Source organism: Phalacrocorax aristotelis, chromosome 3 (genome assembly GCF_949628215.1).
Source record: "Phalacrocorax aristotelis chromosome 3, bGulAri2.1, whole genome shotgun sequence".
In the NCBI taxonomy this organism is placed as follows: Eukaryota; Metazoa; Chordata; class Aves; order Suliformes; family Phalacrocoracidae; genus Phalacrocorax; species Phalacrocorax aristotelis.
The window spans coordinates 116,064,271-116,088,541 of record NC_134278.1 but is presented as its reverse complement, the minus strand read 5'-3'; the positions used below and the strand labels follow the sequence as shown (position 1 = coordinate 116,088,541).

At 44.0% G+C, this 24,271-nt stretch overlaps 1 protein-coding gene across 1 annotated transcript; it reads right to left on the bottom strand.

The window, feature by feature from the left end:
• Positions 1-1,161: 1,161 nt before the first annotated feature.
• MRPS18A (mitochondrial ribosomal protein S18A) lies at positions 1,162-23,403 on the bottom strand. Its single transcript, XM_075089212.1, has 6 exons — positions 23,214-23,403; positions 23,034-23,065; positions 19,441-19,545; positions 12,298-12,421; positions 11,411-11,477; positions 1,162-1,971 (listed from the first exon to the last, which is right to left on the bottom strand). The coding sequence occupies exons 1-6, from the start codon at positions 23,311-23,313 to the stop codon at positions 1,827-1,829; spliced, it is 573 nt and encodes a 190-aa protein (XP_074945313.1). The 5' UTR covers positions 23,314-23,403; the 3' UTR covers positions 1,162-1,826.
• Between the last annotated feature and the right edge of the window lie 868 nt (positions 23,404-24,271).

Genomic DNA, 24,271 nt, shown 5'->3' with positions numbered 1-24,271 from the left:
GCCAGGAGTCTGGCCCTGATTCTTTCCCTAGGACTTCATTGTGTGCAGTCCTCCCTCAACTCCAGATTGGATTCCCTGTAATGTGTCACTGCAGATCCTTTAAATAGTAACAAATGGTGTTTTCTTCTGTGATGGGTGAAGCCCTAGGTCAGAAACCAAACCTAGGCCATCTGTCAGATTACAAAGACATCATACTTACACAAAAACTAATTTGGAGACAACATGAATGAATGCCTGCTGTCACCCATGAATGACAAGCAAAAATAGAGTTGGAGTCAGAGTAGAAAGTTGTGCATACTGTGAGGGTTCAGTACTAAACCTTGAACTCTAGAAAGTCATATTGAGAGAGTATTCTGTTTTTCAGATGTTTGGTTTCACCAAAATTAGAGGGATCTTTCCAGCTCGTGGCACTAAACTGTTGAAAAAAATTAACCGTGGGCATCACCTGGTCTTTTGCAAAATGTGCTAATTCAGGTTCATTTCAAGGCAATGGTTTAATCCAGTGACTTTTCCATTAGTAAAGATCACCAAGCACAGCTACCTGGGCTAGAAGACATAGTAACTTCTGGATGTAGGAGAAGAAAGAAAAATCTTCCTTTCTGAAGGGCTGTACGTTGCAAAGCTTCATAAAATAGAGATGGTCAGTCAGAGATTTTATCTCTGTATAGTTAATGAAGTCTTGGCTCTGTCTCCTAAAGCAAAAAGATCTTGGCCAGCTCAAGGGGCTGAATGTAGGGCTTCCATTTCACAAAGTAAGGCTAAAAAGAACCATTATAATCTAATTTGATTTCCTGGGTAATACAGGTTTATCCATACCCTTTGTTCCTGTCCATGCTGATAGGTATTAGCAGATGATTCTGATGAAAGCAGTACAAGGTTAAGTGGCACAGTAGTACACAAAAAAACTATGCTGATTTGTAGCCACAGATAAATATCAAAGAAATGGAGTCAAAGCAGTAATGACCCTGATAAATTTAATGAGCTTTTCATACCAGGCCCATAAGTAGTACTCCTCAAGTAGCAGTGGTCAGTAGGTAGAAGGTGCATACGTGTACTGTGTGGAGTGGAGAGAAATGGTGCCACCTATTAGTTACAGGACGGAAAATTATGGTACATCAGCCCCAAACTATCCCAGGAAGCAGCCATATCACTAACACGGAATACATTATAGCAAATACATTATGGTAAATTTATTTGCAGAGGGAAAAAACAGGCCAAGTCATCAAGGATGTCAACATTCTGTATTTGCTAGATCCAGGAGTGAAGCACAAACCAGGAATCCTTAAGGCGACATGTAAGTCGCACGCCTGTCTGCCACTGCCACAGGTGTTCTGCTGCAAATTATGCATACTACAGATTATAAAAAAAATTAACCTCAGTAGTCATTAACAATTTTTGTTACTGCCAAGGAAACACTGTGCTGCACGAGTCTTTTTCTTCCATCAGTATCACAGGTACAAAAGCGCAAATGAGGCAAATCTGAGTTGAAACACACGTTAATGGGGAATCACCATTTACTGAAAGAGAAGGAAACATCCTTTTCCAAACCCAGTCATAGACTGTGATGAAACAAAAGCCTTCAGATCCTTTCTGGCTTTGAGGTAAAAGTCTTTGCCCCCTGCTTTCTCCAAATCATTCTCCACATTGAACTTTGCTTTGCTGAATCTTGTGTTCTCCTGGAGGAGCAGATCATAGCTCGTTCATTGGAGACAACAGAGTACTAACGACAGTTTTGGAATAAGAAAATTGGCGTTACTGACAAACTTGCAAAAAAGAGCAGAACAGTGGAAAACACCTGTGCTTAGTGACTGTGCCAGTTCTGGCCACTAGTGGTTTAAACAGAGAGGCTTGTGTGTATATTTGACATTATCCTTCAGCAAAGGATGTCCGACTGGCATGGGTATTTTGCACCACTTGGGGCCCCTCCTCCAGATGGGCTTTGCAGATCTGACAGACCAGCGGGTCAGATACCTGTCAAAACAACACAACCGCATTTCAGTTTGAGACTGATCACTGAGAAAGGGTTCCAGCTGACGCAGGACCGGGCACTGTAGTCTTTGCCTCCCCACATGCCTCTTTATTAAAGGAATAACCGTGAGAGAAGGGACTATTGGAAAGGCATTTATATTTGTTTTGGAACTTCTAAGCTGCACCTCTGTACTCAGCACAAAACAAATCAGGTGTAGTCTCCAGGCTGCTGGCAAGTTGTCCACCTGTAGCTAAACTGGAGTGCCCAATTCCTTCATTGCAACTAAATCCAAGACTGAATGCATCCAGCCTCTATAGGAGGTGCCATTTCAACAGCTGGCCTCAGTAAGGTAAACTAATTACAAAGGCTGAACTCTGTGAAAAATAAAGCCTCTAAAAAGGGATTTGTTTACTTTCAGAGGATAATCAGTTACTTTTTCTGCATGGGATGGGTTTCTGGCCTAGTCTTGTATTTTCATATGTCCCAATTTGCTTTAGCATTCTCTGTACAATACTACTGCAGCTTGCTGGTGCAGGAAGTCAGAACCTACAATGTAAGAGGTACTAGAATGGAATTATCATCACAACCACAAATCTCTGTGAAAAGCAATGTCCAGCAAATATCCTCTGCTTTTGACCATTTGAAGTTTTAGATTTGGCTTTGCAAACAGGCAGGGGATTTTAGATCTAGAATCAGTTACTGGAAATCTTACGCTGTGGCTGGGTGGCCTGGAGTTTTGTTAGGCTTTAAATCTTTTGCTACCAGTAGAGAGGGGAATAGAGGTCCTTAGAGAAAGAGGAGTCTTTTCAGACAATAAAGATTCAAAGTAAAACCCTAGCATAATCTGCACAAACAGTGCTCCAACAAATTAGAATTTGGAACAGACTGATAAACTTTGTCCAGCGATGTTTGCATGCCTCTGTTGAGCAATCCCATGGTCTTAATGTAACCTCAATCAGTCATCCTCTCCCCAAACAGCTTTGTTACCTTTTATTTGCATAATGCAAATCTGAGATATTAAGAACTTTGGACAGAGACCACGTAATGCATTTGTTTGAAGGCATTTGGCACATTGCTGAGAACTACAAAGAAAGCTTGCTATGCCAGGCAGCTACAGGCTGTATAATATCAGCCCATTCTCCTAGCACTCTTCCTCAGCAATCCCAAAGAACAGACTGAAAAATAAATCGCATTTGCAAGTTCCTGCCTCTGAAATGAAGCCACTTCCAAAATGCTTTGTTTTTTCTTTGAGAAGTTTATGACAGTTAAAACACCTAGAAGCAACAGGAGGAAGAATTTCAGAGATGGTGTAGAGCAAGATCCAGCCACTTGTTCTATGCATGCATTAAATTAGTCCCTTTTGACCTTTAATATTATGCTAGTGCATTAGTGGAATCCCTTCCACAACATCAGAACAGGAAGTAGGAAAGACTCTCCTGTCTCTAATTTCACATGCAAAAGGAGTTCAGAGAGCCCAAACACAGGTCCCCAGTTTGGAATCTGGCAAAGAACTATGGAAAGGCAGCTCCTTTGGGAGAAAGAGAGTTATTTGATGGGCACATGGGGTCAGGTTCTTTTCACATTCCCCTTGCTGCAGGATGAGGTCTATAGCACAAGTTTTGATACTGCTGCACTTGGAGTGGAAGAAAAAATCCCAAATTGTTTTAATGCATCAGTGTGCCAAGTGCAGTTCTGATCATGTGTCCACACACTTACGGGAAAGTGCTCCCTTGATAATAAATGATCTCACTGGGGGAGAAGTGAATGTGTAAATGTGAGATACACATCAACACTGTGTGCAGGTTTAGAGAGACAGTGGCTTTTTAAGAAATCCCTGTTTCTATATGGGGGCTGGAAGTGCACACCCCAATTCTGCATAGGAAGGAGGATTTAGTAATGGCCTGATTTTAAAGCTTTTGTTATTTCTCTTTTGAGCAGGTCTAATCCAACCCTCTGGTCCAGGCTTTTGGCTTCCTTTGGGGACTGCAGGCTGCGGCTTTTCATTGTTAGCTGAAACAGACATTTGGATGCTTTCCCTTCCTGGAGCACATTTGCTTTTAGCGCTTTTAATACTTGCTTTGTCCCAAACTCAAACTTGTCCTATTTTGTTTGCTGCCTTTTTTTTCCTTTACCTTGATTCAGCAGTGGCAAAAGGCTGACGGCTGAGAGCAGTCAGTCTACAAAGTTCCTTTTCCTCTTTGACTAAGCCCAGTTCCTACTGTTTCACAGACTGACTTTTTTCTTCCTGACAGTAAAAACAACCCATGAAACTCACATATGAGAGCTTCAAAGACCAGCACACAGGACTTTTCTGCAAACTCTGTTGTCCATGTAAGGTAGCATACCCCTTTTTCTAGCCAAGTCACCCAGCTTGCCATTGTATCCAACCACAAGCTTTGTCTTGGGAGTTTTTACAATAACCTACACACACTGGCAGATGGTCTGAATTTTCTCAACCAGCAGAGGGTTGTCAGGACAGAGCCTCCATGTGGATGCCAAGTACAGCTGGTCCAGTCTCCTATCCTGTTATCTCAGCATGCAGAGCTCTCACTCTGGACAAAGGGGGACAGAACTGCCAATCTTGGGGACTGGCAACTCACCTTGGGGTCTGCATGCCTCTGGAAGTACAGTAGGATCCTGGTCAACAACCAGAATCCCTAGGCTCCAGCTGCACAAATCAGTAGTTTGGATAAAGCATGATGGGAATCCTGGTGGGATTTCCCTGATGGGAAAAGGCACGATACAGACAGGATGGAAACAACTGTGGTTAGTTACCTGCAGTCATGGCAATAGCCTAAAATCTCCGTGGCATGTGGAAGTCTCTTTCCATGGATTTTACTCAGTGAACAGGAGGGCCCCAAAGCCTTCCCACTCAGAGGCTGCCACATAACACCTAGGAGCAGGTGCACAGGGCTTCCATGTGCTGGGTACAGGAAACGACCTACCCATGGGGCAACTGCAGTCCTGCACGCAGCCCGAGCAAAGGCCATGTTGGTGCAGTTCAAGGCTGAACTTCTGAACCCTCACTGAACTCTTTCAATCTGGCTTTTGTTTGGATTAAGAGCAGAAGGCAGAGGGCTACAGACTGCAGGAAGCACTCGATCAAAGTGCTGGCAAGACTGCGTCCTCCCTGCCACATCCCTTCCCATGACATCTCTTGGCTTTGCTCACCTGCAGCCACTCTGGCTCTTTGCTTTTGAATCCACAGGCTACGCACAGCACAGTTTCCATGCAGATGAGAGAAACCACATGCTGCTGGAGTGAAATGCTGATAGCAGTGAAACCAGATTCTGCTCCCAGGGACAAGAGGTGTCCACAGAGCCTGAGAACTTTGTAATTCATGAGGAGTTCATACGGAACCTGCCTCTTTCCTAACACATAGCAACTTCTTCAGTTCAGGTGACAGAGGAGGGACTGACTTGGATATTATCTGTGCCAAGTTCTGTTCTTCCAGTAGGAAGCTGGAAATGTAGTGGCAGCTGAGCACTCATAACCAAGTACTCCATAATCTACAGCACCTGTTGCTGACACAGCCCAGACTCAGGGACTCTGTGACATCCCTTAGTCCTTTTGGAAAGGGAACAAACTTCACAGTGTTGTGCTTTAACCAATATTTTGGACCTGCCAGAAGAAAATGAGTGCTACATTAGGAGAGCACCTAGATGCTGGCCTGAACTCAGTGACTGTTCTGGATAGAGTGTTAGTCCACACTAGCCATGCGACAACTTCCACGCTGGAAAGAAAACTGCTGAGCTATTCAGGTTTCCATTCCTGAAAGCAAGGATAGAAGTTTGACCTGCAGCTGTACTTGACTGTTTCCCAAATGATTCTGGTGTGTGGTGGCCTGCGCACACATGAATCTGGAATATGAGAACAGTCTGTCACTCTGCACAGTGTTGGTGAAATCCCTGAGAACTTGCTTGGCCTCATGGGCTAGTGAAAATATTTTGTTTCTGTAGCACTTCACGGGAACATGCCAGGCTGGAGCACTAATGGATGCAGAAATAACAGCAGGAAGTTATGAAAAGGAGAATTCAGGCTGAGGATGAAGGAACAATCCTTGGCTGCAAGACAATTTTGCTTGTGGACTCATCCCTTGGAAGCAGCAAAAGCCCCAGACTGGGCCAAACATGAGAAAACAAACCATAGGGAGTAATTCTGCATTGACATGGGGTGAACTTCATTGGTTTTCCATGTCCAAGTTCTGCAGGCAAATGATACAGAAGAGAGGGGAGGATGGTACACTCAAGAGTTTATGGATGATGTAAGTACTCCAACGGCTCTATTTCTTCAAAAGCACCCGTAGCTAGTAAAGCAGTCAAGTGATAACATCCATGAGCTATCACTGTCTTTAAATAAATCAGGCAGAAAGCAAAAAGGCAAAGAACTAAAGTCCAAGTCCCTACCCCAACTGCAGGGGGTAGGGGAGAGACCTGTGGAACACTCCCCAGTTGAATACTGATCACTGTTCTTACACATCTCCCACCACCCAAGGACCACACAACTTGGCTCAAACTGGAATTTCACTTTCATGTTACACCTTCTTTTGCAGTTCCCAATCTCTTCCTCGACGTTAAATTACATCCTGGATGGGTGAGCTCATACTGAGCTAGAACGCTGGATGATCAAGAACAAGGCAGGACCTGCAGGCCACTACTTCCCAAAGCATTCTGCTCTTCCTCTTGCACTCCAGCAGTAGAAACAGGATCAGGAGATGGGGTGGGTTAGAGGGAGGCCAGCTGCTAAGTGACCCAGTGCAAAGCAGGGAAATTCTTACCTCTCTGCAGAGAACTCTGGGGCATGTAGGAGGGAATGTCCAAAGTTCATACAATGGAGACAATAAAACCACTTCAGAAAATAGAGCAGGGATTCTGCTTTTTGGAAAACATCATTGAGTAAGGACCAGAAGAATGCCTTCTGGAAAGGCAGAGCAGGCAGAGGCATTCTGCATAATAAATCCACACTCCAGATCAACAGCAGGGCAGCACCCCTGACCTTTGGTAAAACAAGAGAGTTTGCCAATGGTTCCATACGGTGGCATGTTACATCTCAGTCTCAGCTAGGTGATACACCTAGCGCACACCACACACTTTGTATTCAAAGCAGGCTCACTTTAAACAGGGTGACCATGACATAAGCCAAGACAGCCACAAGTGCAGCCAAGGAAAAGCTGAGGAGCAGCTTTTCTGGTGCTCTCAAAAGTACGCATTAACACAGCTCCTCAGCCCTTCTTTATGTACTTCCTTGGCACCTTTGCCCAGGAGCTAGAGCTCCTCCCATGCAGCTGGCCTGTACGTCATCTCAGGGGCCAAGAGCAGAAACAAAGCAGTTTTTCATCAGGCTGGTTTTGTCCCTCTTTCAGCAGCAGATGAAGCTGCTCTCAAAAATACTGACACAAGCCTGGAAGATGCCTGGCCAAAGGGAGCATCAACCAGAACTTTGCAAGACTGGAGAGAAATGAAAGGGATTGCTCATCCAAATGAAGTAATCTGCCAGACTTCTGCCAGGCAGGGGTTGCTGCTCTGAGTCTATAGAACATCCACAGAGCCTACATGCAGGAAGTGAATGCTCAGGTCTATATTATGATAGGGGTACTGGGCTCTGACTCCCACTTCGTTACACTCCCCACAATGAATCTCCTTCAGTCTCAGGTGGTGTGAGTAGAATTAGTCCCTAAATTTATCTTAGGTATTCATCTTGGTCCTGTCATTCCAGCAGCTGATAGTGTAGTCTAATGTCAAGAACTCTACCATCTGCAAATCATTCTTCAGCTCAATGTAAGATTTTCTGTCCCCAGATGGTAGGAATTCTCATAGAAGTATGTGGGGTAACATCTGGAGTGGACAGTGACTTCTCAGAAGTCCCTCTTAAAAAAGTGAAAGATTTCTCAATTCAGAGTGAAGAGTTAGACAACACACTGCTTACAGGGGGGCAATGAGAAGAATTTCAGGGCAGAAGGGGTGAGCATACAAAAGTACAGATGAGACTGAGAGAAATGCTGTCCCACAGCAGAGCAAATCTTATTGTCATAGCATTGAGACAAACTCAGTACACCTCTACGGTGCTCTGTCTATTCTTTTCATCTTGGACCTTCCTATTTTAGAACAGTGTAGCAGGAACTGTGTCTTCTGTATGCTAATGATTTTTCCATGTGCAATGCAAGCTCCTGATGGCAAGGGTAAGTGCAGATGAGAGAGGGGGAGAGACAGCAGGAACAGAGGACATCTGACTGGGAATGGACTAAGTTCTCAGTATACTGGATACTACTAGCCCACCTGTAAGAACTATCCGTCTCAGTTTGCAGCCCGGACACAAGTTTGTCTCTGTTTCTGTTCGCTGGCTTGTCTCCACGACTACCTTCTTCTGACCAAGGAGGACCAGACTGCTACAGGGCCAAGCAAGTGACGCCCTTCTCACCTTTGCAAGCACCAGTACACAGCAAAGCTGTGCCAGGATCCCTGGTTCCTTCACAGATTAGGTTAAGGGTCCCTCAAGCAGCTGGTAGCAATTCTACAATTGGTGGCAATGCTCCAGCATCTACAACATGGGCCCTTCAGTCTGCTCCTGAAATGTGGCTGGTGAGGGTTATTTTGGAGGGGATGGGGTGCATAACAGCGTATTTCAACACCACACTCAGAGTAGACCCACTGGTGGAGCACGGAAAAAGCCATCACTGCAGGCAGAGCTGGAGAGCACAAGGGCTGCTTAAACCAATGTTAGGGAATGTACATTACCTGTGTTCCTGTCCTGGAAGAGCTTTAATAAGGGGCCCAGGCATATTATGGGACACCTCAGTTTTGCCCATTGGCATTCCCAGGGCTACAGCAGCAGCACAAAAAGGCACTCTTACCTCTCATCTAAGCAGGGAAGTGAAGACAACTAGAGCAGCCAATACTGTGATCTCAAGAAGAGCTGAAGCTCGGAGATTTAGAAAATACCTCACTTAACTGTGCAATGTACTGCCTGCTATGACTGGCTCTCTGTACATCCTGTTTATCCCTTCATGGATAGACACTTAAAACACCCAGCAGACACAAACAGTGGAATGACAAGCTAATTTAGGTGCCCTGATATTACACCAGACAGGATTAGAGGATGACCTGGTCACATTCTCGTGGTACTAAACAAGGCCACTTTTTCCACTCAGAAGTCCCAGCCCAATTCTGCCCCGTCCTCCCCTGCTGGCTGACTTGCATTTCACAGCACCACTGGTTGAATGCTTCCCAAATTACTTTGGACTTATAGAAAGCTTTAGAAACAAGTACAAAGGCAGAGACAACATAAGCTTGGACACGTCATTTATGTGGGAAACATTTGATATGAGCTCCAGCTTCATTCCCAAAATAAGTACTGGTTGAATGTCTTCAGCATGTGGGTACCCTTCAGGCTAGAGGAAGGAAGCAATTTATATCTCCTGCCTTATGTGGTGCCAGCTACTGTTTCAGAGAGCAATGTGGGAAGCATAGGTGGGGGTATGCACAGTCAAAACTCTCACAGAACCGCAATGGCCAAGATTTCACAAAGCTCCAACACACAGGGCTTTCCCCTTCCAGCAGGCTGAGAAGACAATATTGTGAGGGACCAAGGGAGCACTCCCGAAGTACCCCTGCAGTATATCCTGGCTCTGGGATTCACTTATTTAGTTCCAGCCCCACCACCAAAACTTTCAATCTGATTTCTTGATCCCATTGTCTTATCTCCATCCAGACCCCAAAGCCTGCCTATTTCAATGCTGTTCCATCTCCTCAGCAACAGCTCTGCTCTCTTCTTCTAAACTCTGCTTCTACCCTGCTTGCTACATTCCCTTGCTGTGAGGGAAAAAAACAAGGGTGGTGTAGGGAGGGACTAACATTGCAATATGGAGGGCTTGGATATTAATCTCCAATTCAAGTATCTTCATTTTAGAGGTATAGCATACCTACTTGCATGTAGAACATATCCAGAGGTATCTGGTTTTTGTTCTCACTGAAAGTCTATGAAACAATTTATAAGAGTCGAGGCATTAGATCTGGTGTGATTCCAGCAAGATTCAGGATTTACCATTTCCTGTCTCAACCTGCTATGCAGGGTTGCTATGTGAGTGCTAACTATATAATGTGCTTCACCCCACAGCTACTAAAGAAGAATCCCAAAGACTTGTAAGACACAGGAAAGAAGTTTTCAGAGTTGAGGTATCTGATGGTTACAGGGCTGCATCAAATGTAGTTCTCTAATTTGATCCTCACTGATATCCAGTGTGCAGCCTGCCAGTATCCATGGGACATTTCCAAGAGCTTGCCTCAAATCTCCACTGCAGAGAGCCAGACCTGCAATGCAGGAGTCTCTGGCTACCGCCATCCCTGCAGCCTAAGCTCTCCCAGCAACAGCCCCATGGCCTCTGGTAACCCCACAGCTTGCTAATGCGAGGTTCATAAACTGCTCTGACATCCCCATGGAAACAGAGTGTGAGGTCATAAACAGGGGATTAGCACCTCCCAGTGCCCAGCGGAGCAGGCGGCCGTAGGCTTTCCCTTTGCCCACCAGAGGCCAGGGGCCACTCAGGCTGGGGAGGGGGAAGAGAGCCTGTTGCACAGGAAGGGCAGGTGGAGGGCAAATCGCTGACGGGGGGAAACGGGGATGGCACAGAGGGGAACAAGGCTTGTGATGGGCCCTTGCTGGCTGCTTAGACCCCCCACTTGCTGCTGGGACTCCTGGGCACCCTCCTGCTGTTGAGGGCCAGGCACCGAAAGGCTAAGAGAGAAGGGACTGCTCAGCCTGGAGAAAAGAAGGCTCAGGGAGGTCTTACCAATGTTTACAAATATCTGAAAGGAAGGAGTAAAGAAGCTGGCTCTGTCTTCCTCCCAGTGGTGCCGAGTGACAGGACAAGAGGCAATGGGCACAAATTGAAACACAAGAAATTCTGTCTGAATGTAAGAAAACACTGTCTTACCGTGAGGGTGGTTCTCTGGAACAAGATGGCCAGAGAAACTGTGGAAGGTCCATATTTGGAGATATTCAAAACCTAACTGAACATCGTCCTGGGTAACCTGCTCTAGGTGACTCTGCTTGAGCAGGTCACTTGAACAATATGATCTCCAGAGGGCCCTTCCAACCTCAACTACTCTGTGATGCTGTGACTCCATCTCTGCAGCATCCTCCTGTGACTGAGTGTTAGTTACGAGGAGGCGAGTGCAGCTGAGGAAGGAAGGGCAGACTCTTAACATGTGGCAGTTTTAATCCTGTGTGGATAAATGGTTCGAAAGAGATGTAGTTTGTCCTTAGAAGACTGACAAGAGATAATCGTGACAGACCTTCCTTCTCTGAAATGCTATGAGTACTCTTTACGACCTCTGTTGCCTGAGGCATATTTTACCCAGTTTTGAGGAACCGCTTTTCCTCTTCCAATGTATTACTGGGGAAAAAAAAAAACAACAAGATATGTGGAAAGACAAGACTATTCACCTGTTGAGCTTGGGTTTCTTGGGAGTATGCCCTTCAGGAAGTGGAGGCCTATGGTTTGGCAACAAACCTGAAACAGAAAAGGAAAGGCATGAGAATATTTTGCAGTGCCTCCTTGCCTCTACAGCTTCCAGAAGTTACATTACACCTTGTAAGCCAGACAACCCAGATCCCTACACTGGGACAACACAGCAAAAACTTAAGTACAGTAGAAAGGGTATTTTATCTTTAGTCATTGCTGAACCTGCACTTCAGCCGAAGAGAAGCTAGGAGGTTCTGCTGGGTATAGAGAGGAAATACACACCAAAGATACAGCCACTTGGGTTCACTGAAGAGGCTTTAAGGGAGGACATAGGGCACTGATGTCCAATCAGATTCCATCTCCGTGATGAAAATCTGACTATTAAAATTCTCAGTCCATTTAACCTGGATGCAACTCAGGTACCAGGCATAAAGATCAGCACACTACTCTGACTGTCTCAACCTGTGTCCCACTCCCAGCTTAAAGCAAAAAAGTCTTCACATGCCAGATGGTAGGTAGGTGCATGTTAGTAATGGGGTAGGTCAAGCTTACTCAATCAAGTGCTTTCAGGAGCTGGTATTTAATCTTTAGTTACTTGAGACTGAGCCACTTCCCAGATCTTTATGCAACAGTAGACTCATCTACAGGGATAAATGTCTGCTGCCAAGGCAGGAGCCAAGACATATAGAAAGCAGTACAAGTAGTCTCTGGTCCATTATCCTGTCCCAGCACTTGGACCATAATGAGTTTGTTGGGTGACTGGACAATTGACATCTCACTGAGCTATACCAATTAGGCGGGAGACCCCTCTCAAGGGGTTCTATGGGTACCCCACAGTAAGGGGCTGTTTCAGGAGGAGGCTAGGTACCTGCACGGTGAGCCATCTGCACACAGACAGCAATCTTCTTGTGCTCCTCCAAACAGAGGCCTGTGATCCTTCGGGGCAGCATCCCTCCATCAGAACGGATAAACTGACTCAGCAGCAAGACATCCTGAGAGTGAGAGAGGTGCAAAACCATCAATGCTACAGCTACTTTAACTGCAGTGATTCTTAGGTGTTGGGCTGCCCCTTGTGCTGCGTACATAACTCAAAACAAAGCAGAACAAAGCAATGATTCCTTCCTATGCATTTTGGCTGCTGCCTGACAAGTGGCTTTTTCTTGCTGTCACTCTGCCTGCCAGCTTAGCTCAATAAGGTCACTCATATGGTCTGAGTCTTCCCCTGACTTCACTAGTGTAAACACATGATGTCAGTTGCAATCTCTGCTACTTCACTGTTGCTTGCTCCAAGATTCTAGCTAAGATAATGTGTCCTAGGTACTCAGGCACAGTTACACAAGACCTACAGATGGATAGTGTTTACACAACTCAAAATGCCATCACAGCTGCTATCCTAAAGGTCACAGATACGTTAGATCACCTCTGGCCCCCTCCTTGTTCCCTCAGTGCAGGATTGTTCTCTGCTATCTACTCCTGAAACTTTTATTCAGTTTCCCATGGTGGAGCTTCCCTCATGTCTCTCTGGAGGGGTGGAGAGCAGGGAAATGGTCCAAGATCTTGCACGAAGAAGCTTTTTGTAAGAAAAGAACATGTGCTGATGAGAACGACCTAATAGGATAAATTGCTGCCTTCAGTCCTTCGACTGTGTCTGTATGAGGTGGGGCTGTTAGAGCCATGCTGGATGGGTGGAGCACTCAGAGCACATCGAGGGTTCGTCTGTGATTCAAGAATCATTTAGATTACACTGCTGTTGACCTTTCCAATTAAGAACTCTAGAAGTGTTAAAACACTTTTAATGAAAACAAAATTAAAGGGATCTTTAGGATTAGATAGTATCATAGAGCTGGGATGATAGATTTTTAAACACAGCAGAAAGAGCTGTTGCATGAGTGTCCCGTTAACTTTACACAGTACAACAGCCCAGTATTTAGATATGCGCTCTCCATTTGCACACAGCACCATGGCAAATGTATCCCTCAGGCCAATATAGGCAGGTCCTCTTGACATGCTGACATCATCATAAATTGGCCCAAAGGGCCTCTGGAAACTCTGTGCTTGTTTTTTACCCCCCATCTGTTGATAGACTTGTTACTTGGGTTTACTTCTCCACCACTGTTCTGAACATGTTCATAGTTGAGGTAGCCAGACCATGTGGAGGCTGCCTGCAGGCTGGAAGGAACCTGCCAGCAAGCACCCTGACAGAGCGAGAATTCAAACCAGGTATGTCAGCACTTTACAACCCTACCCGTTCTAGGGCAGGAGGCAAGAACAAAGAGTGCTTGTTGCATTTCACATTGTGTGACCCTGACTGACTGTTGTTCAGATTTGCAGACCTGCTCCCATCCCCCTTTCTTTGCTCTTTTACAAAAAGCTCCCTGGAGCATTCCTAGCTTCATTTACTGCCCTTGCAAAAGCAAACAATCACAAGTGGATATAAAATGAATATTCAGAAAACCTAGCTATCTAGGAATTATACATCTACCACCACTGCACAAGACCAGCTCAGCACTGAAGTGGGCTACTGGAATTCAGTGTGGCTTTCTGGTATGACATCATCTGTCAGAATCAGTCATTACAAGCGCTGCAGTCAAAATTTAGAGGTTTTTTGTTTGTTTCGGGTTTTTGTGATTTGTTTTTGTCCTTCCCACTCCCCACCTTCAATCCCACCCTCACTAATACCATCATGACACACAATTTCCCTCTTCCTTTATCTAGCTTCCTTTCTACCTCCACTTGGCTGCAATAAATGTGTTCAGACTGATTTTCAGATCCAGTTCCTTTGAAAACACAGCAGGTTAGGCAACTTCTTGCTGATAGAAAATGACTTAACCACCATACAGAGTGGTGATGTATCCAAAGAACAAGAAAAGCACAGCTGAGCAACTAGCAGCAAGCTCCTGAGATGCCCTCTATGATTAAAAAGGAAGCAAAGTGTCCTCAGCCCAGCTAACACATGGCCTTGCCAAAGAGAATAGTAACCAGGGGACCAGTTGGTGCCAGCTGCGTTGGTGGAAACTGGATGGAGGCCAGCCAAGCAGTCCAAGGGCATTGACTTTCGGCCACTCCTGAAATGTACCAGATTGGATTCAGAAAACTAGAGCAAGACTTCATCCCCCTTTTTCCCCTTCTGTAGCCATCCAGTTCTCTGAATCACCAACAGCTCAATTTGCCTTTTAGCACAAGCATATCACTTCCCTAAGCGAAGGGGGGATGTTCAGCTCCATGTACCCAGAAAGAGAAAAACTTTCTACACTTTTCTGCTACCCTATTGCATTACTCTGTGGGGAAGAGGAAAAAGGGAGCTGTCGGCAAGTTCTATTCCAGTCTTCGCAGCCGTGAAAGCCTAAGTAGGCCACAGGCTCTTCTGAAGGGTGTGTGTGGTCCAAGTGATTTTTCATATTACCACCACACCTCATGGAGTCACAAGCTTGTTATCAAGTGTTTCCATTCAAAGGGGGAGGTGAGAAGCAAAGGGCGATAGTCTTTTTCTCCCTGTGGAAAAAAAAACCCAGGAAATCCATTCTGTTATCATTTCTGACCAACAGCGTCACCAATTGACCAACACCCTTGTGTGGCAGTCATTTCTTAACTGAAATCATCTATGTCCGAGCTGCTGCACCTCCAGCTTACAGTCTGGCTTAAAATGCTGTGCAATCAACAGAAGGTTTGTCCATTTCTGAAGATCCCCACAGCTAACAGGCCAGGTGCCTCTCCCAGAGTGTTCGCACAGATGAATCTTACCACAGGGAGAAAGCAGACAGGTACAGCCAACTTTGAGGCAGCTGTGGAGGGAAGCTAACAAGTATGTGAAGCGGTCAAAGAAAAAAAAATATGTCTGGCAAGTTCTCATGGTGCCGTCATGTTCCATGAAATTCACATTTTGTGCTAGCGAACAGCCAAGCCTGTAACCACAGATTTGCTTTAATCACTGGACAGCTCCCACAAGGCTGGGCCCAGATTCCCACCCCTGTAATCTGCAGTATTTGATGAAAACAACTTGGATTGAATTAATCTAGGGCTAATAGGCAAAGCTTGCAGTTTGGTTTCCCCTAATTGCTGCCAAAGCAAGATGATATATTTACTGCTTACTCAGACTACGGATGAAATGGATAAGGGGGAAAATGAAAAACAAGTTTAGCCTTCACCTCTAAAAGGGCTGGATAAACTTGCTACACAAAACACTATATACAGCACCTTCTTGTGAATGGTTTGCAACTAAAATCCGGAAGCATCTCTGCTTTTTAATATCTGCAGATATTAAATTGAAAATTTAATCCTGAAAATCAGGATCCTTGACTGGTTACATGCGAGTCATTAAAACCTTCATTTACTGCAAAGAGTTCCATCTGTGTAGCCAAATTACTACTGGGCTGTCTCAGCCAAGTCTGCCAGCCATTATTTTCAGTAATACAAGAGTCTAGTTTTTCCTTTCTCCCTTACTTCTGTGAGCTGTGCACCATTCTCCAGGAACTTTGTAACAGGACTGCATGTTTCAATCTGGTTGCATCCTGACAGTGACCAAAATAATTTTTTATCTCCAATGCATATGGGGAAAAAAAAAAATCAACTGAGATCTGTTTCAATGAACAGACACACACAGACCACAAACTGTGGGAATTTATACCTTAGGCTCTGTTATCCTGAGCCTCGGCAGAGACTAACAACTGAACTGGCAAAGACAACTGCAGCCCTCCACACCACAGCTGAGGCAGGTTGGAATCATGACCTGCTAGTGCTCACAATGCCTGTTCAGTTGATTAATAACTTTGGAGACATTGGTCCCCCAGTCCTCTGACAGCCAAAGTAACTCATTATGCTGCTACTTTACACTGTGCTAGTTGCACATGACAAAAGGGAAGTCCTATGAGGTCATATTACTCAGCTCCCTCAGGGGCTAATGCAACACTTCCCTTTTCATAGTACCTCATTCAGTCTAATTACAAGCATCCCAAGCAAAAAAGCTCACACTTTCCCTTCTGTGCAACTGACTGGTCTCAGTTTATCAATCTCAAAGGAACCACTGTGATCCATCTATTCTGATCTCTTACCAAGCACAGATTATAGGTTATGCTGTATGAACTAGGCTATATCTTTAACAAAAATAGCTGTTGTCAATTTACAGCCTTTTAGGACAATTAACCACCAGTGAGTAAACTGTGCCACTGTTTAATTACTCACAGAGTTAAATGCTTGCGCTTTATTATTTAAGCATGTCAAGATTCTGCTACTTATCACTGCTGCAGCCAAGAAAAATAGCAGAGAATGCTTTTGTGCAGAAAGGGAGACTTTATTCACCTTAACATTTAAGAGCCTGAAAATCCATGACTGGTACAAAGCATTCAAACATATAAGGGACTTACTCAAGCAGAAGAGGTGGTGTACTCCAGAACTGAAATTTCTCCTAGTTCTCATCAGCCCCACAAAGGAATGCTTCTAAATACTGAGGTGAAAACCTTCTGTAATTCTGAAATACCAGTTCATACTGCCCTCTTTAGCTTATTGTCCAGGTTCTCTGCTCTACAGCAGGAGTACTGGATATATATATATGCAAGATGGATATGCATTCAAAAGCTACATGACAGTGAGGATTGACATGTTCCTAGTTTGTCTCTTGGGATGACAATTTCTAAGAACGATCTCAGCAATGATTCTCAAGGCTCTGGCTGCAGGATCTCTCCTCACATTTGGTTTGCCTTTGCCTCTATACTGACTAATAGAAATCAGGTTTTAAGAATCAAACTGAAGTGCGAAAGACAACTTGTAATCTTAGCTCAATCTACAAACACACCTAAGACTCATGCTTGATGTAGTCTGTTGGGACCAACAGCCTACTTCTAATCCTGGAAGTCAGGCTCCACAGCATCACATTGTCTAAAACTGCTTCTTTGGATCTTGATAGCACTGTTATCTCTACTTGCAACAGAGTCTTCTACCACAGACAACAGCAGAAAGTGAGTCTACATATTAATTTCCAAGATTTAATCCACTCCCATGGCTCGTTTAATCCCTGAGCATCAGTTTATAGTTTCTCTGGAGCTGTTAATGTGTGACTCACAGAATGCTTTCTGCGAATCTGTAGAACTACCCAGTTTAAAAATACTATTGACTCCTTGCATTTAAAAGTCACATAAAGCTATATTAACCTTTAAGAAAGTATTTTCCAGCGTAAGTAATTGGTCTGTTTTGATCACAGCACTATTCAGTAACCACAAAGAAAAGAGTTGCAAGAAATCACTGTATTCAAACATGGGCAACACATACCAAACACGATCTGTTTTTGTAGTACTTTCCATACCTTAGTGGTATTTGTCATTTCTCCTAATATATTATCATCTGCAAATTCATTGTATTTTTAACTTTCCCAGACTGTTGGGAAACCAGACCAGAGAACGCTAAATACTTCCCTCCCCTAACTTATTTTACTGTTTAATATTGCATACAGCCCGAGTCAAAATCACAGACAATGCTCATAGCCTAGACAATTTCTGCAATACAGGCTTTGATAGATACTGAACTGGTATTTTGTTTACATCTCACATCTGTTGTTTCACCTGCCTGGAGTAATTGCAAGTATTTAATCTGGCACTATTTCTGTATTCATGTTCTTCATAATTAATGAGCCATAATTAGTCCTATCCAACAGGTCATTTGTTTTTACTCCTAGCTGATACCATTTTGACTTGGAATTTGCAATGTTTGATTTATCAAGTAGTAATCATCAGCATCATTCTCCTTCCTCTCTCAACTACTCATTATTTCACCTGCTACTTTCAAACCATTTGGTGATGCGTTGATTTTTTCATGCTTTAAGGAAATCCTGCAAGTGAAGTAATATATTTGTTAGCTAATTCCCTTACCATCTTGGGGCTACATGCAATCCAGACCTGCTGGTCTGTACCTAATTAAATGCTTAAGTTATTTCTGTACCTGTTTTTTCCCTGTTGTTTTACATTTGCAAGATTGCCATTACTACCTAGATATTAAAACATGATTTTTCTTTTTTGTGTGTGTGTGCTAGGACTGCATGCAAGCAGCTTAGCCATTCTGCAGCAAACGCAGCTCTCAGTCCCCTTCTCTCATTAATGGACTTTCTCACAAAGATTTATTTTGCTCCAGAAGCATTTGTATCTCTCTCGCCCTAATCCTATTGACGTTAACTTATTCTGAGTTTTCTGTTGTCTTATCTTAGTAACAGCATGTTCCTGTCTGGTCGTCATCTTTTCTAATTCCAATACTAGGTTTTTAGCTTGCAAGGGGGCACTTGGTCCTCTTCTAAACTCTGTGTTTGAATGACCTCTTGTAAAGTTATATTCTGCATCTTCCATCTCACACTTCCTATTCTAAGGTGTTTTTGACTGTTGTGCTTTTGTTTTAAAGCAGTGCAGGATTTCCCTCCCATATTCTACATTTAGTGTTAGTAATTCTCTCAAGAGTTAATAAACTTCTCATTAGCATTTCCAGCACCAAGCTTGAATCAAACCTATTTTTTCTGTTGCAAGGGATGTAAACATGTATGCTCTCCTTCAAACCCATCAAGAGTTTTAAAAGTTATATAAAACTGTTATTACCTTAGTCAACAATAACCCAACAAGAAATTGTAGTGCTTGAAGACATATAACTGATCTAGTCAAGTCTTTGGCCTCTCTGGAGTTAGAACAGGCCTGAGTTGACCAAATGTTGCATTCCAGTTTTGATTCTCCTGGAAGTGCAATGCTGAAAGGCAGCTGGGCACAAGAGACATACATGGCCTTCTCAGATCAGACGGCCATGTGTATAACTCCAAACCTCCTATTTGATATGAGCTCATCCTTCTTTTTCCCAGGAACACCATCAGCCAAGGCAAACAATTACTATGTAGGAAGCTCTTGTTACACCCAAGAGAAGCAGAGATGGAGTTAACTTTTTACTACACTCAGCAAAAGATGAGAGGGGCAGGTCTTGCAGTACATAGATCTGACGTCAGTATTTATCTAGCTATGAGGATGGGGGAACTCTCCTTCATTAAACTTACCACATAATCGTACTTATGCTTCAGGTTCCAGCGACAGATGGGACACTGGCCAGAGGGGTTGGGAGGAGTTGGTGTTTCAGCATCCTCTATAATTCTCCCTTCAATCTAGGGAACAATTCAAAGGATATAATGATCAGGCATAGTTTAGACTTCTACCTGCACCTGTGACCTGAGGAATGCTTTTCCTCAAGTCTACAACATGTTGACCAGCACTGCGCAGATGTAAGGGGAACGGCATCTGCATTATTCAACTTGCTTATATAAGGATATACCAAGCACTCTGGATATACACAGACTATGGGGAAAAGAACAAATCCAAGGGGCATAGAGAACCATTTCGTAAATTCTTGTCTATGTTTTAGTAAACTAGTTCACAGTCAGTGTGAAGTTCTCATATTTGCCTGAATTCCATCTATTGCAGTACTCCTTTGAACCACTATGCCTTGAAATTGTAGTGGTCCTTTAACAAACTTTTTTCTGGGAGTACAAGAACGCCACAGACTAGCAGAAGCATGTTGTGGACCAAAACATGCAGGGGCTTGCTAGACTATAAATCACTAACAGGGAAAATTCTGAGCCAAAGTTCAAAGTTAAATTTAAGAAGGGACTCTTAGGAGGTGGTTGTGTGTGGTTTTTGTGGCGTTTTTTTTTTTTTTAAACACACCAATATTTTATCCAGTTTAATTCCCTGAAAAATTCCTTTTAATAATCTTTTCTATAACACTACAAAGTGGTGACATCTAACACTCAAGTTTCCTCAAAAGTAATGCGTAAAGAGATGCAGAAGGTGTGTATGGGAAGAAATTGAGAAATATGTTTTCTAACTGTAGACATGTTAGCAATATAAAGTCTATCTGTGCACTTATCTTTTTTTTGGGGACTTAGGAATAGAAGCAAGAGCTATCTCGAACTGCAGCTGAATGGACAGAAAAGGACAATAAAACTATGCCATTTTTTTCCTCCAAAATATTTTGGAAATTTCCTCTGGTCAAATTAATATTAAAACCAGTTTTTGAACACCAACTGACAGCCTCAAATAGCACAAGCATAAGAGAGTTTAAAAAGAAATCCTGGGTAGAATGCAATGTTACTTTTAAGAAAAAAAGCTGACTGATTTAGACTGAACCATCAGGTTCTGTGCCTGAAAACCTGGGAAGAGAAAAGCATGACATTTTCTGTAAGTGTGCATGGGACACTGGCATCCAGCCAAACTGTCAGAACTATTTTAAACCATGGAATTGTCTTTCTTGTCTAGTGATAACAAAAAGGAAACAGGTAAGTAATTTGTACTTCAAGCATCTCAGTACCTCAAAAATAGAGAATACTGTAAACTTTTAAGTAAGATTCCTCCGCCCAACAAGCAGAACAGCCAATTTTAACAAAAAAAAAAAGAACTCTATAAATGTAAAATATAGGCTGGTATCTAACTTTCTATTAATTGGTAAAGTTATTTTCTGGGAAGCCAATGTATGCAGTCTTGATTCTTGCCAGTCTGGCTTCAGGCTATACTTTGACTGTAATTCCCTCTTGGAAATTAATAAAGATTCAGAATGCTGCGTCAATATCAATTTTTCTTGAGATAAACTTCAGTGTACAGTTTTTGGCAATTACTCCCCAACTACTGAGGGCTTTCATAATGTTAACCCACTCAGTTCTCCAACAGAAGAATAATAACTCAGAGGGAATACAGGGGCTCTACATTCTTAGTATGCTGATGAAATCACGATTTCTCTGGGATTTGTTCATCTAGTTCCTGTCAAACGCTTCCTTCAATACTGATAAAAGCAAGGACACATACAAAGACTGATTCAGAAAAGACTGACAGAGTTGGTAGGAGAAACGGAGCAACCAGAGGATATGCTGAGAAACATATCAGCCCTTTAGTTTGTGAATTTACACCATTTGTTACAAGATTTTCCTCATCTAGGGGCACCGACAGATCCTAGATTGATGCTACAATATTCTACAGTAGAAATATCCAGATGTCCCTTATTTTTCTGCAATGGGCCAGGAAGAATTATTTTTCTGAAGGGCTCTGCTGCTGCAATGCATACCTTTTTTTTTTTTCTTCAAGCCTCAGTTAATGTATTAGGATTACATCCCCTTTGAAACTGGCTGAGTGCAAAGTTCAGCAATCCACTGTGTGTGTTGTATTGGTGTGCATACTCCCACCTTGTTTTGGTTAAAACAGCTTCAGGGCATGCTTGCAAGCTCTTCTCTTCAGGTCTCTCGTCAAAGATTAGTAGTCTGGCGCTTGAAGACATGAGAATTTCCGTCGCACCTACTGTCACACCTTAAACTTATTTTTGTTGACAGTCTTAGAGATCTTGCTAACTGCCATATTCTATTTGATATTATATATCTAAAATATATGTAACCTGCTCCATTCAGGTTTCAAACATGACAGTGTCCACTAATACAGATATGACAAGATGGAATCTCAGACTTTCAAAAGCATGAACAACTAGGTTTTATCTGTTTCAAGTCTGTCCCCTCATTATTTATGTATATATAGATTAGCATTTAGTACACTGTCTTCTAGCTATTCCCAAATAATTCCTGCTCTACTCTCCTCATTGTGTCTACACATGTCAAAATATCTGTGCTGCCTGTCTCTAGCCAAAGCATAGATTGCTACTGGCATATGTAATGTGAGCAGAATAATGCAATCTCCTTTGCCCCCTGCTCCCAATAATTTCCATGCTTCTTCAAAAAAATGACGGTTCTCTTGATAAAGTGCAACAGATCAGATGGTGTTAATTACGTAAAGTTTTAATTCTACTGCTTTAGTCTTTTTCCTTCCTGTCTTAAGCCATAGCTGAAAAGATGCTCTTCTTTTTCAGTTATCTCAAACTTGTTTTATTTTCAAAAGCAGTTTTCCTTTAGTGTTTAAGATCTTCCTTTGATGACACCCCTTTCACTGAAAGCTTTTTCTTACCAAATGCATTACAAGATGCAAACTTTGTATCACCTGCAGTCACTATGACACACAGAGTGATTAACAAACACAAGACAGATCAAAGGCAAGTGATGTGAGTGGCACGCAGCTGGCACAGAGCCACCCTGTGATGCCACATCGTGTTGATGGCCCAGGGCAAAGTGACAAAGCCATTGGGCAAGCCTCCTTTGCACCTGCCTATGCTCAAGACGACTCCAAGTGTCACTACTTTAAGAAACAAATGCATCTGGAGAACTACCTCTTGTGTTTTGGGACCCAAGTGCCTCTGGTCAGGGCTTCCAACTTTACCAGAAGTGCGGCAAGGGGTTTGGTGCTCATGAGTGGCTCGGACTGGAGGCACTCGTTACCATCAACAGGGTGATGAACCTGACCTTTGGCAGCCAAACCCTTCATCCGGTTTACCTATACTCACAACACATTCCTACTTGGGCTTTGCCTTCCCTTCACTCCTGGGATGTCTTTCAGGAAGAAAGGCGACCCTTTTGCTCGTTTTTTTTTCCTTTAGGGCGGGGGGTGGGGGTGGGGGGAGTGGGGGCGGGGAGGCAGACGCGGACAGACACACACCACGGGAGACTGAAGGAGGAAGAAATGACAGCAAGGGTAGGTACTGAGGAAAAGTGGTGCAAGGACTTACTGTGGTCGTGTTGCCTTCAGTCACCTCCACGACTGCAAAGAGAGACGGGGGGACAAAATGAGACTCATTCAGCCTGTAAGAAACAGTACTTTTCGGGGGGAGAGGGTGAATTACAGCAAACGCAACCATCTCTCCCGACGGCGGTGAGGCAACGGGGCGCGGGGCATCCCCCGGACTCACCCTCCCGGAGGGCTCGGGCCGGCGGCGAGGCCCAAGCATTGCCGAAGAGCCCGGTAAACAACCGCCTCAAGCCCGCGCGCAGCAGGCTGGGCGCTGCCATCTTGCTGTCGCTACCGTCACTACCGCTTCCGCCGGCGGGAAGGCGGGCTCTGCCGCCGCCATTTTGATGCTCGTCTCTCCCCCGCCCCTGTCACCTGATGGGAAGGAGGAGCCGCGAGGCCGTTATTACCCTGACCGGCATCTGCCCCCCGCCCCCTCCCCGCCGCGCCTTGGTTTTCCTTATTTTTTCCTTTGTTTGTCTGTTTGTTTTAAGCTTTGTTGTTGTTGTTGGGTTTTTTTTAACTTCTTATCGGCTTGGGGTGGAGGTGAATGTAGAGGTAGTGCTGGCTTCATGTTATGGAGACCTGAGCTACACTCCTGACAGCTCCTGAGTCACTCCTGGCTCTCCAGTGAAAGGAAGAGCGAGGGGTGGTTTAGCTTAAACTGAGGTGGAGAGGGTCCTCTGTTTGGATGGGCTCTGGGGGGACATTAGGGATGTTTCAGGCCAGCTGCGGGGTGCAGGGAAGGGGCTTTTTTCAAATCTGCCTGTTTCACATCTGTATCTGCCAGGGATGCTGAGGTCAGTGCATGTTCGTGCACTGGCTCATGTAATGCATGTAATGCTAAATATTTGAAGCATCATATTGCCAGGCTGTAAAGTTACTCTTGTAACTGATCCTGTTTAGATGATTTCAATTTTTGTTTTAATATTACTTGCCTTTGGCAGGTCTTGGGCAACTTGTAGGCTGCTAAGAGATCACTTTTCCCATTGTCTTTCTTAGCATGCCTCATCTCTTAGCTTATTCCACCTGCTGTTGGTGGATGGTAGCCTGGAGGTGCCAGTTGATGGGGTGTGTCAGATAGCTGGGACTTCAGACACCAACAGACCATTCATTTTAGATGGTAATGCTGTATCTTCATGAAGAGCATACTTAAGGTTGAGTTGAACTGGATGTGATAGTGAAGGTCATTCATGGGGTGTCCCCAAGTGCTTGTTTGCTTTTTCTTCGTCGTTTCAA

Bases quoted from the DNA above. Each gene is read 5' to 3' on its own strand.
- MRPS18A (XM_075089212.1), bottom strand. From the start codon at position 23,313: ATGGCAGCGCCCAGCCTGCTGCGCGCGGGCTTGAGGCGGTTGTTTACC. The intron at 23,066-23,213 runs GTGAGTCCGGGG...CTCTCTTTGCAG, and splicing joins GGCCCGAGCCCTCCGGGAGG to TCGTGGAGGTGACTGAAGGC. The intron at 12,422-19,440 runs GTAAGTTTAATG...TCTCACTCTCAG, and splicing joins AGCATAAGTACGATTATGTG to GATGTCTTGCTGCTGAGTCA.